Here is a 13734-nt window from a genome sequence, read left to right on the forward strand (position 1 = left end):
AAATGTAATGGATAGAGATGAATTGTGATTGGTTAATTTGATATATTAGATAAAATTCATTAAAGGTGAGTATAAATGAGAAAAAATGAAAAATGTCTTGAATTTATAAAAAGAACATTATTTTAATAAAAAACATAAACATTTTTTAAAAATAAGACAAATAAAACAGGAACTTTGTGGAATGAAGGTAGTAGTGTGTTTAATGCCCGTTTGGATTTTCGTTAGAAACGTGGTGTTTGAATTAACGTGATTTTGCAAAGATGATTTTGAGTAAAATTATGTTTGAATAAACGTAATTTATGTTTGGATAATTTGTAACAAATGCATGCGATTTCAAAAAAAAAAAAAAGAATACCATTTGGATGATACCTATTAACTGTCAATTTTGAAGAAAATTTTTGTTCCTATATATCTGTCCACTTAGCATTTCAAAAGATCACTAAATGATATTTTTTTAAATAATACCCTTGTGATAGTAATATATGAGGAAAGATAAAATACATTCCATAAAATTACATTCCTAAATATTCCTTAATATGCGTGTTTCTTATATCTCTAAACAATATATATTATATATTAGTTAAACTTACATTTGAAAATATAATTAAAAAAAACATTATCCTTATGCATTAGATTAAATTAAAAAAGTTAAAGACTTAATTCAAACTAAAAATCAATGATGAATGCCAAACGCCAACGTTATCAATTCCTACAAAACGTTATTTTGATCCAAATCTGCGTTTACGCGTTTAGAAAAACGCAAATTTAAACAGCTTGACAAAGCTAGTGATCCGCGTTTATCTCAACATTACACAGGTTTCGCCCCTCAAACCCTCAAACGTCAAACCAAACATAACCTTAGTAGGTTGAAATATGAGAATCAAAATATTAAAGGAAAGTTGACCCACTAGATTGAATGTGCCCGTTTGACTTCATACATCTAAAATAAAATTTTCTAAAATAAATGGCGGTGGAACAAAAAAGAAAATAAAAATTCACTTAAAATTTAATGTAATGAAAATTAATGGAATAAAGAAAAATTTCTCAAGCCATTATGCCATTACCAATAATGATTACTATTTTATAAAACAATTAATACTCAGATTTCGAATATGAACCCATGACATGTCGGAAGTAATAATTGACTTCATCTTTCATATTTTTATTATATTAATCCAAATGAAAACGACAATAAATAAAATAAAAAATAAAATAAAATTTATATGCTTAGACCCATCATCTCTATCTTCTTCTTCATTCACCTATTTGCTTAGAGTTCCATTCTTTGAATCTTTCTAATTGATTTTGTTCAAAAATCTAATTTTTTTTTCTTCAAGAAAATTGGGGTTTTCTGGGAAAAACAAAATTCTTAACTAGGTGGGGTTTGGTGTAATCGAGGAAAAAAGGTTCGAACTTTGCAAATTACAAACGTTTTCTTTTTGTTTTTCTTGGGAGAAGTTGTGGATCTTGTAAAGCTGCTGACTTTATTGAGAAAAAGAAATAAAAAAGGGAGCTTCATTTTTATCAGCTTCAGGTGGATCAACTTTTCTGCCATGCGAGAAGAAGAAGAAGCTTAAAGGTGAAGTAACTTTTTGGGTTGGTTGAAAAAGTTATGCTTTATTCAGTTTCTTTGTGGTAGTAGCAATTGACAATGAGTTGACTTAAAAAAGCTTAAAGCTTGAATGTTTGTGTTTGTGATTTACCCCACTTTGGTTAAATGGCCATAACTCTGATTCCTTGTGTTTTTTTTTAATGCTAAGATTACTAGTTGTGTTTGGTTGTCATATTTAAGGTTATCTGTGTTGGGGTTATTGCTCTGTCATTACTTATGATTGTAAGAATATGAGATCATCACCCACCCCACAAGGGAAAAAAGATTTGTTTTCTCCCCTACTTAAGTGTAGTAGTTTTACATTTGTTGATGATTGATGTTTGTGTTCTTTCTGGAGAAAAGGTAGTGGTCCTTGTGCCACCTGAAAATTGATTATAGAATCTAGGAGACTAGGACCATGTCCTTATACCCATAATTTGGATAAGAGTGAATGCTGAATTTTGTCCCTGATTGTGTGAGCGTTTGGAAAGTTAGTCCCTTGAAGAAGGAAATACCCCCGCCGACTAACTTGATTGACGTTTTATCTGACCATAGGGACTAACTTGACCGGCATTTGACACAGTCAGGAACCACAGGGGGTATTTCCTTCTTCTACGGGCTAATTTGCCCGATGCTTACACTTTCAGGGATGAAATTGAGCATTCACTCTTTGGATTAAGATAAAAAATATTCTTGCTGGTTATCCCCTTTACCTTCACTCAATCAGAGCTTTTTGATGTGATTCACAGGCGTTTGTGGCTGCAGCATATTAGGATTGCATAATGTGCTTTGGACTTCGGTGACAAATTGTTTGAAGCCCCATATAAAGGTATATTGTGACAGTGCTGAAGTTTGATAAGAGTCCAGGTGGAGCTGAGTGGACTGGATACTGTATTTGGTTATAATAATAAAAAGGCACATCATCGAAAGTGGAAGAGATTGTCATTGCTTTGAAATTGATTTTAGTGTTTCAAGATGGGGATCAACTGCTCCACACTCTTGCCTTGTTGCGTGGATTCCGAAGTTAAGTCATCTGTTCTTGAAGTTCCGAATGCTGGTAGGTAAAAAAGTGATACTGATCCTGTAGTGCATTCCGTTTTTCTGAGTAATGGTAGGAAATTATAGTTGATACCTGAAGATGTTTATTATCATTTTTGTTCCAGAAAATGAGGATAGAATTGAGGCAAATGATGGGCCTGCATTTTGTGAATTTACACTGAATCAACTTAATAATGCAACATCTGGTTTTGCTGTTGAGAATATAGTATCTGAACATGGAGAGAAGGCTCCTAATGTTGTTTATAAAGGGAAGCTGGATAATCAAATGAGGATTGTTGTTAAACGGTTTAATAGAAATGCTTGGCCTGATGCTCGGCAGTTTTTGGTAAATATTCTCTCTTTTTAATGACTTCTTTAAACACACGCTTTAACTTTCAATTCTCCTTTTTGCAATCTTTCACAAGATGAAGGCGTAGTATCTTCCATAGAATGCCAATCTGTCAACTGAAATGTGTAAAATAGTTGCTTCTGTGTGTTTTTAACAAAGTTACGTTCCGTAATGATCATACTTCCCTCTGTTCATGTTTTCTGTATGGGAAAACCAAATTTTGCATTTTTAGACAAGTTGCAATTTATATATTCCCTTTTCCCTCTCCTCTCTCGCTCATGTGGGTCATTAACCACTTTCCCTTTATATTTCCTCACCATAGGCTCTTGTAATAGTAGCATATCTCAACTTTCTTCATGATTTAGGGGACATTGAACTCATTTTTATTTTCACCCTCTTTGTTTGACCTTTGTTACAATCTATGTCTTTATAAAATTTGGGGGTTACCTGTTCTGTTCCTTTTGTTGTCTGGTTAGTTTGCGTTGATGGAATCATGCCATTGTGTTAGTCTTTAGTTCTTAAACATAGTTCTAAATATGTTATCAATGGGGTTGAAATAATCAATAATATGGTTAGGCCTGATTATTTGTGCTGAAGCTAATGATGCACAAGCTGTGCCAGTATATCTTCCCCTTGTTTTGTCTTTGTTACTTTGAATTTAATAAGGACAATTTTCTTTTGCAACTGTAGGAGGAAGCTAGATCAGTTGGTCTACTTCGAAACCAAAGATTGGCAAATTTGCTTGGTTGTTGTTGCGAAGATGATGAGAGGTTGCTTGTAGCTGAATATATGCCCAATGAAACACTTGCAAAACACCTTTTCCATTGTAATAATAGCTCCTTTCATGCATTTATTTAATGGTTTATCATTTTTTTTTTTGGTTATCAGCTTTGTTATGATATTTGGGGATTTATTGGTGCATAATATGGAGTTTAGTACCTAAGCCACCAGAGTTCGGTCTTTTTTCTTTCGAAGTATTATAATGTTCTCCATTTTTCTGCATTTCTTTGTCACTTATTACTTAGACACAGGACACTCAACTTCAAAAAGGGTGCTAGTACATCTTATTATGATTATTATTACTATTACTTGACATTTTTGTGATCTTTAAAATTTGTATGTGTTTGTATCATAGGTCAGTTTTACACTCAATCAGTTTACAAGTACTATTTTTTCTCTGACAGACAGAATATATACAATTAAAGATATCAATCTATAGCCTTCGTGTATTTGGCATTTATTTTGGAGAATCAGTTATGAAGAGAATTGTTTTTTATACTGTTAGGAGAAATCTTTTTTTGACGAGTCAAATTATTAAGAAGTGTGTAATATGAATAGCAATAACTATTATGAAATTTATGTAAATATGACATATTGGGTGTTGCATTGATTGTGTAAGGATGAAGCAATGTTACTTCCACTTTTGAATCTCAAAGCACATTCTGCGGCCTTAAAAATCTAAATGAAACAACACAAGAGAAATCTTTCAAAAGTGTTGGTAGGTTTTAGATTTCATGATATTTTGAGCCATTATCTTCTGAGGTCCTGTTTTCCTTGCTACATTGTCATGATTCTATTGTTGAAGTGATATATGCGTCTGTATCAGGGGAAACACAACCTATGAAATGGGCAATGCGACTCAGAGTTGTTCTACATCTTGCAGAAGCTCTTGAATACTGCACAAGCCAAGGGCGTGCCCTCTATCATGACCTTAATGCATATAGAGTTCTATTTGATGAGGTAAGTGTTTGTGCTCCCCTTTATACATGTTAATCTTTACTAGATTAATATAATTATATCTTCGAATTTTACAGGATGGTAATCCCAGGCTTTCGACTTTTGGCCTTATGAAGAATAGTAGGGACGGGAAAAGTTATAGCACAAATTTGGCATTTACTCCTCCAGAGTATCTCAGAACTGGTGTGCCATTTTTGTTTACTATTATGGTTTTGTTTAAATTTCTATGAAAAAGTTGTGATTCATTAAGATTGTCAAATTTGTTGCATTAATTCAATACATTATCATTCTTTATGTTATCATTGCTATCAAGATTTTTGAAATGCTACGCTTATGTCTTCAAATGTACCTATCCATCAGATAATTGTAGCTTGGTGCTGCTTTGTTTTCAATATTTTTTTGTCCCTTTTTTGAACCTGCAAAAAAGTATCTCAATGGTGTCACAAAAAAGTATCTCATTGCATACTTATGAATCAGTTTATATATTCCATCATAAGTAGTCATGTGATGCCTATGGTTTTTAGTTGTCCTTCTTGCATGTGTTCTGTGCCGTTCAATAGAAAATCTGTCTTGCATTGTAAAATTTAAAATCTGTAGTATTTTGAAAGAGTTGGGTGATTCAAAATTTCGAATAACTGTTCTTTCTTTTGTAGGGAGAGTTACTCCAGAAAGTGTAATATATAGCTTTGGCACTCTTTTGCTTGATCTTCTTAGTGGGAAGCATATCCCCCCCAGTCATGTAAGTCATCTTATTGAAGGGGAAAATACTCCCCCTCACCTACTCATAAAAGAAAGAGAGAGGAAGGAATAGTAAATAAATATTGTAAATCCTTATTAATGCTTAATCTATATACAAATATTTACTATTGCGAAGTTGAAAGATTGCATTACTTTCATCTCTATTTCATTTAGTGTCTATATTTGTATCTTATATGATAACTTGGACATTTTCTAAATTTGGAGCAGGCCCTTGATTTGATTCGGGACAGAAATCTTCAGATGCTAACAGATTCTTGTTTGGAAGGACAATTTTCTGATGATGATGGAACAGAGTTGGTGCGCTTGGCATCTCGATGTTTACAGTATGAACCTAGAGAACGACCTAATACAAAGTCAATAGTGGCTGCTTTGACTCCACTTCAGAAAGAAACAGAGGTTTGTCTACTATTCTGTGGTACTAAAGCATCATTTCCTGCTATTAAGCTCAAAGAACACTTGATTTCTTCACTACTTAGGCTCTCTTTTATAGGCAAGGCAAAGAAAATGTGATTAATGTCTATTTCCCAATTAGGTGTATTTTCTTTATCTTAACAATAACAAGATAATCTTATGCATCTTTGAATTAGCCTAGTCTATTAGCGGTTTCTTTTTCTCAGGGAGTTGGATTTGTTCTTAGAAAGTGAGACCGGAGTGGGGACTCTTCTGATATCGTCATTCTAAATGAATTCATTAGAAATTTTCTGGAGACAGAGTCAATGGTTGTAGATATATCAAGGAAAATCACAAATTTGAAGCAAAAATTATAATCTGCTTCCTGAAAATGCTGCGTATTTCCTATATTCATTCTTGCATATTTTCAGGCACACATAAATGACATTCATGACACCAGAGTAAAACTGATAAAGCTTGGAAGTTCAAGTCCTGATTATTTTTACATAACCAAAATTTCTTTCTTTCTAGGTTCCTTCACAGTTATTGATGGGTATCCAACATAGTGCTGCTACTGTTGCTTCATTGTCACCCCTTGGGGAAGCATGTTCAAGAAAGGACTTGACTGCCATACATGAAGTTCTCGAACATCTTGGCTACAAAGATGATGATGGAGTGGCAAATGAGGTAATCTATTTAACTATATTTAATTAGTTGCTATATTCCTTTCAGTTTGTTCTTACCAATATTATATTTTTTATTAACATATTATTGATATGTTATTATAGATCCTATAGCTATTATCCTATATTAGTTTAGATGCTAACTCAGTGTATTATCTTTGCTGATATTGCAGCTATCCTTCCAGATGTGGACTAATCAAATACAGGACACACTAAACAGTAAGAAAACCGGGGACGCTGCTTTCCAGCAGAAAGACTTTAGACTAGCTATTGAGAGCTACACGCAGGTAGATTTCTTATAATATTAATTGGTCTATAAAAGAGTAACCTCTATGATGTATTTAACATGTGCTTAATTAGATTAGTTAGTTTGGTTAGTGATTAGTTCTGAACAGAGAACTACTTAGTCTAAAAACTTTGTTGGCAATCCCAGTTACTGCCGCGTAGCGGTCAGCCCGAAAAATGGGATACATGCGCACACAGCGCTGCCGCTCATCTTCTCCGAGGTGCGAAGAGCGCCACCGCACTTCTTCTCCGACGTGCAAACCAGTGCGCGCGGTTCCTATCTCCTCTTCGTCGATGCCTTTTCTGACGAATTACCTCTCACATTCAATCTCTGAGAAGTTGAATGACAAAAATTTCCAGCTGTGGAAGCAACAAGTTGAAGCAGTGATTGTTGCTCATTGATTGCGCACTAGATTCTTGTGGATTCACAGATTCCACCGTGTTTTTCCTCTGAATCTGATCGTGAAGCTGGAATTGTGAGCGAGTCTTTTTAATTCTTTTATTTAATAGAAGAATTGGGGGTGGTAAGGATCAAACTCTAGACCACTTGGTCATAAAGGCTTTGATTCCATGTCAAGGAACCAATAATCCCAAAAGCTTAAACTGTTGGGTAAGACCACATGAATGGTTTTATATTATTATTTCGAATACATGAGAGAGCAGAGGCGAAGAGAGAGGTGAAGAGTGGACTGAGGAGAAGAAGGTCAAAGAGAGGGAAAAGGACTGAGTTGAGGGTCGAAAAAATCAAAATCTAGGTTTTTTTCTGTTGGGAAAACCAGGAAATACCCCTAAAAATATACCCCCAACGTTAAAAGTTGGATGGCATTATTGTAAAACTGGAGCCTTCTCTATCCCGCTGGGATCGTGAGGGAAAGGCCGCGATCCCAGCCGCAACGGAGAATTGGGACGAGGTCTTCATCCCAGTACATGGCCGGGATGGGATGGGAAACTGGAATCCCGGGGGATCCTGCCAGGATTTAAGACATATATATTGGTTCTATTGTATTCTTCAGATATTATTCATTAATAACAATAACAAAAGTAACAGATGAAATAGATCAACAAATAGATTGAATGTTACAAAATAAATCTCTTGTCAATGTATTTTATAATTCTACAATCTTAGTTGATATGAGATTTTCATAATGATGAATGATGTTTTTCATTTCTAACTAGATTTTTTCATCAATATTTCATGTAGTCAGTATAATAAATATCAACAAGGTGTTGGTCTATTGGTAGGCAAAGCTAGATAGATTCCTATTGAGAAGTTCCACATTGACTAGAGATATGACCTAATGAGTAGTTATAAAGCGTAGAAAAACCCTCACCTGTAAGCTATCTTTTGAGGTAGAGTTAGACCTAACCTAACCCAAATTCTAAGATGGTATCAGAGCCTATTCTAGACCTATTTGTTGGAGACCAGCCATAGATAGACACATGCAGATGTTCATTCCTCCTAATTCCACGCTCTAGATGTCCAGCCCTCGGTGTGTGTGTGGGGGTGCGTTGAGAAGTCTCACATTGACTAGAGATATGGCGTAATAAGTGGTTATAAAGGATAGAGAAACCCTCACCTCTAAGTTAGATTTTGATGTAGAGTTAGCTTTAACCCAAATTCTAAGATTTAAGGGAGAGGACACAAGTTCGAACCCCAGGAAAGACATATGTTGGGAGGGACCGACAAACTTTTCTTAACGGGTTTACACCCGTCAAAGAGCAAAAAAAAAATCAAGTAAATGAAGGAAACAATTGTGGTAACTGGTATTTATCACTCTATTCAACATAAGATTTGATTTTTTTTCATGTTTGTTTAATGAGACCTTAATGTTTCACATGCAGTTCATTGATATTGGAACAATGGTTTCTCCAACTGTCCATGCTCGGCGCAGTTTGTGTTACCTCATGAGTGACATGCCCCAGGAAGCATTGAATGATGCAATGCAAGCACAAGTGATTTCCCCTGTATGGCACATTGCATCTTATCTTCAATCTGTTGCGCTGGCTGGACTCGGAATGGAGAATGAAGCACAATCTGCACTTGTAGAAGGAACAACACTGGAAGCCAAGCGAAATACGCCGCGAAAGTAAAGAGTTTGTACAGATACATTTTCTTGCTGATTGTGTGTTCTGCATCATGACCAGTATCACACACAGCATTGGTTGTAAATTTCATCTTGGATACACAATAGATCCATCCCCATTAAAAAAGGTTCATAATTGAGTGTTTTTACATGTGTTTGAGAAATTCTTGGAGAAATAATGTTTGGCGGAGTGTTGGTAACACCCTCCCCCTTTTTATTGGGTAGGCTTGGATGCTGGTTTTAACTCTCAATATGATTTGATTACTGGTGCATGAATCCAACCATAGCATTATTTTTCCCCTATGGGAAAAAGTATGTGATAGTGAAACACTTTTGTGTTTGAATTCTAAGCGTTATTTCCTGCTTTCTTTTTTTATGTGCAGATCATTGGGATAAGAGGCCAGATTTGGTAATCTTTTTGTTCTATGAATGTAGTAAATTGTGATAATTGTGGCATACGTCTTAGTCCAATTAATAAGTACAGCGCCTAGTGCATGTTTGAAAATTATCTTACAACTGATCCTAAAGCTAGAATCAATTCTGTAGAGAATCTTTTGTAAGTAGCTTATAGGTGTAAGTATTGATTATGAGAAGAAAAAAGGTGATCTGAACATGCTATTAGCAGATGTATACAAAGAGATGGTCTCGGATCATTATAATCTGTCTACCTATCTCCTTGCTTAGACAGGTGACTTGAATACTGCAAGTTGCAACTAATACCTTCAGCTGCAATCCATCAAAGAAATAAATTTCCATGTTATAAGTACAATCTTGATTATTGGACACCCTAAAAGTACTTTTACATTCCATCAACCTCATTTTTTTTTATCTTTCTTTTTAGCACATTATATTATCTATCACATCTTCACCTTGTCGTCTCTTATTTAGGGTGAATACACATTAGAGGGCGGGCGGTTTAATGTGAGTCTTGTAATGTGAGATACCAAGAAAAGTCACTCACATTATACCTCAAACAATTGATGACATTTTCGCTATTTTGTGTCTGTAAAAGTTTTTGATTTTCCAAATAAGTTTGAGCCATTTACAAACCATATTTCAGCTCAACACCGCATCTCCGCCACTATCACCACCTGCGACACCACGAACATTGCTTTATCTCAGACTCCAATGTTAATATATTGCCTCTGACCCAATCTCCATTGTTGAGGAAAATTCTGTAAAAGAAAAAAAATCTGGCTTCCCGCTTTTCACCACAAACCCCCAATTTGATCCACCACCATCAACCACTAAAATTTGGGCCACCAAGCTTCGATATCCACCACCGAGCCCTTCCCGTAACCCTAACAACTAGAAGATTACACCACATATCTTGTCCCCATAATATTAATTTTTTTTTTCTGAATCTATCACTAATTTGAAGTGCTTGTTATGGATATGATTTATGAATTTTTGCTGTTATTCGAATTAAATATATAACTAAGTTATTGTTCCACCATCATTCTTCAAGTATCATTCATTCCTATACACTTGAAAACAAAGCCTAAGACACATCGTCTCTCATCAGCTATTGTTATCACACTTAAACATATACCATAATTAATAAATTAATCTCATAAAATATCTGGGTTTACATACAACACCACCGGCTTCCAACTACCTATGTCCACCTCTCTCTGAATCAAATGTGTCAATCTCTCTATACGAAAAACAAAGAGATAAAGAGAGATCGAATCATCTTTGGGATGCCCCTCAATACGACGAAACTCACCCTCTTCTCCCCATTAAAAAGAACGAAAGGAGCACATGCTAACACAACTAAGGATCAAATCACATAACTCCTAAGAAAACCAATATTAGAGAGTGTATCATGAAGAAAATGTCAGGTATCTCTATCATAGGCCTCATCCATAGAGTTGAAGTTATGGTATTAAGTGTTTTTTTTTTCTCATGAAGTTATACTATTAAATACTTTTTAGAAATATTATTTAATTACTAGTTATAATTCGACCATAAATTGACCATTTTACCTCAATTCGGCGTCCCAACTAACTCAATTATTATCGGGCCAGTTTCAAAAACACTGTTATTGTTGTGATGAGCAGACTGCAATGATTCATTTCTCACAACTTGTCTGTCAATGCTATGAGGAGTTTGGTTCTCCTATTTAAAGTTTGGTTTAAGTTATTACTATCGTAATGAAAAAGCAGGTTTTGGAACAGTTTTGCCAGGTTCAGCCAGCTTGATATTAGGGTCATAGTTATTACTATGAAGGGTGAAATCAATAAATTCTCAACCTACAATAAAACAAAAAGTTATTAGTACTCCCTCTCATCAATAAGAGTTTAATTGAATTTAACCATATTTTATTAAAATTTAATTATTTTGTTGCTAAGGAAACTTCAAGAATTCATATGGTTTTTTTTTTAACTGGATTCATATGGAAATTAAACTGGGAAATAATGCTTAAACTAATACAAGGTCTATGTCCATTATCAATTACGTGTAGGGATGACAACGGGGTGGATATCCGGACCAAGACCCACCCAATACCTGTGGGTATTTTCCGGACATGAACCCTCCATTGAATAAGCGGATACCCGTTTATTAAATGGATCCTGGTACCCGTGGGTACCCATATGATCTTATTTTTTTATTTATTCTTTTGAATGTTTAGCTTCCAAGTATTAATAAAATTGACTAGTAAGCACACTTCCAAGTATCCAAGTGCTTAAGTAATCTTAGTGAGGATAGGATTCCTAAAGAAGGAGCCCTGGTTAATAGGGAATGAAGTTTGTGCTGTTACAATTGAAATCCTACAATGTGGTAAGAACAATTTCAGTTTTTCACTTGGTTTTACTAAAAAGTTCTGTTTTCATATAGGAGTGGTTTTGTTTCTCTGATTTTATATGCAACTCCATCAATAGAAAAGAACAATGTAAACATGCACCCAATTCTGTTTAAGTTGTATTGCTAAATTCTTTTTTTGAGTTTTACTGATATATTTTCTTGTTTTCATTTCTCTATGATTCTATCACTGTCTTTTAGTTTTACTGATATAATTAACGGGTACTCGTGGGTACCCGCCCCGTTTATAAACATGTAGTTAAAAAATACCAATTTCATCTACCTGCGGGTTCTATTAACTGTGCGGGTACTTACCCATATGATTACTTGGTCTATGATTTTGGCTCAATTTGATGTAGAGGCCAAAATAAAGGGCCAGAAATCATATCAAAGAGTATGAGGTGATCAATATAAAAGAAAAATAAAATAATATTTAAGTTGTTTATTTTGATAGAAAAGGAAAAGAGAATAAAAGGAAAAGTAAGAATAACGTTTATATAATTATAATAATACTATTTTATAGAAATTTTTTAAAATAATTTATATCTATCTTTTTAAATGCATGTTGAATAAGATATTTTTAAACTAAATTTTCAATTTTTTTAAATATTATGATTATAACTTCTTTTTTGAGAAATATATATATATATATATATATATATATATATATATTAAAAAAGACTGGGCATGAAAGCCAGCAAAGTAACATAATGCAAATAACAGAAATAGAAAGTAACAGACAAAAAACAAGAAACTGAGACTAGTAGAGAACGCATAAAAAACACACAGAGGCAGGGGAAAACGAGAAGCACATCTAATAAAAACATTCTTACATCAGAAAGTTAAAAAAACAAGTGAAAACAACACCCCTAGAGCATCTTGAAAGATTAACGGGATAAACCGATCAGGAGGATCCTCAAGAGCAGTGAACACGCACTGAGCAGAAGCACCCATCTCAACAAGACAATCCATAGGACCATTAGTTTCCCGAGTTTGAATACCTTAAAATTAATTTAATTTTAATAATATTATAATTATAAAAATTATTTGATGTTTATAATCATTATTACAATATACATTTTATACCATAATTAAAATTACAATAGTAAGAATTTATATTTTAAAATCTAAAATTATAATATTAAAATTTTGTTATAATACTAAATATTTATATTAAAACTAAATTATTATTATTATTATTATTAAACTAAACAAGCCCTTTTAAATCTACTTTTTAGTTTATGTCATAAGCTTGAAGAAGGATTTATTAATCTTTTAATTAATATATTTTTGGTCTCTTATGTGTATTTTTTATTTTTTTTATAAAACTCTCTGTATTTTCCATTCAACACTTTTTATTCATCCCTTACTCCTCTCATTTTCAGCTCAAGAGTTAGAAGACATAAGAATTTGAAGGGATAAAGGGTGAACGATCTAGGGTTCGAACCCTAAGGAGAAACTAATTTACTAACATTACTAACAACTACTCCCTCCGTTCCAAAAAGTTTGTTGTTTGGACCATCTTTGAATATCTCAAATAGTTTGTTGTTTTAGGATGCCAATGCATTATTCCCATTTTTTTCCACTTATACCCTCATTTAATACATTTTCTCTCACTTATCATCTTTCATATTAACTAACCACAACTCTTCTCTATTATTTACATTCTTCTCTATCTATGTATAATTTAATAGTGCACATCATACTAGTAAAATTAAATAAGGATAATCTAGTCAAAATATACTATCAATAATTGATTTCTTACTATTTGTGTCACAACCTTAAACTACAAACTTTCTGAAACGGAGGGGGTAACATTTACCTTTCTTTCCTTACTTACCCTATCTGATAGCAAGTCAGTTGTATAAAATTAGCGGGGGTGAAAGGAAGTATGACTTTGATTGAATAATCCGCTGTGACATAATCTGAATCTAACATGATTCATTGGATCATCAAGAACTTTACTCTATCAATGACTGTAAAAAAATTCAAAAAAAAAACTTGGTGAATTCT

General features: G+C 33.7%; 1 protein-coding gene across 2 annotated transcripts; it reads left to right on the top strand.

Moving 5' to 3' along the window:
• The first annotated feature begins 1253 nt into the window (after positions 1-1253).
• Positions 1254-9260, top strand: LOC130728245 (serine/threonine-protein kinase BSK3-like). Of its 2 annotated transcripts, none has more exons than XM_057579634.1 (11): positions 1254-1579; positions 2341-2652; positions 2755-2975; positions 3669-3804; positions 4585-4718; positions 4793-4898; positions 5369-5454; positions 5682-5870; positions 6396-6551; positions 6721-6834; positions 8675-9260. In XM_057579634.1, the coding sequence occupies exons 2-11, from the start codon at positions 2643-2645 to the stop codon at positions 8921-8923; spliced, it is 1401 nt and encodes a 466-aa protein (XP_057435617.1). In that variant the 5' UTR covers positions 1254-1579; positions 2341-2642; the 3' UTR covers positions 8924-9260. The 2 variants fall into 2 exon arrangements, with proteins under 2 accessions (XP_057435617.1, XP_057435616.1); XM_057579633.1 differs by having other exon boundaries at positions 2341-2648.
• The last annotated feature ends 4474 nt before the right edge of the window (positions 9261-13734 follow it).

The sequence above is a fragment of the Lotus japonicus genome, chromosome 1 (genome assembly GCF_012489685.1).
Source record: "Lotus japonicus ecotype B-129 chromosome 1, LjGifu_v1.2".
Classification (NCBI taxonomy): Eukaryota; Viridiplantae; Streptophyta; class Magnoliopsida; order Fabales; family Fabaceae; genus Lotus; species Lotus japonicus.

Coding starts and splice junctions, on each gene's coding strand:
- LOC130728245 (XM_057579633.1), top strand. CDS start 2,567: ATGGGGATCAACTGCTCCACACTCTTGCCTTGTTGCGTGGATTCCGAA. Junction 3,805..4,584: donor TGCAAAACACCTTTTCCATT/GTAATAATAGCT, acceptor CGTCTGTATCAG/GGGAAACACAACCTATGAAA. Junction 5,455..5,681: donor AGCATATCCCCCCCAGTCAT/GTAAGTCATCTT, acceptor AATTTGGAGCAG/GCCCTTGATTTGATTCGGGA.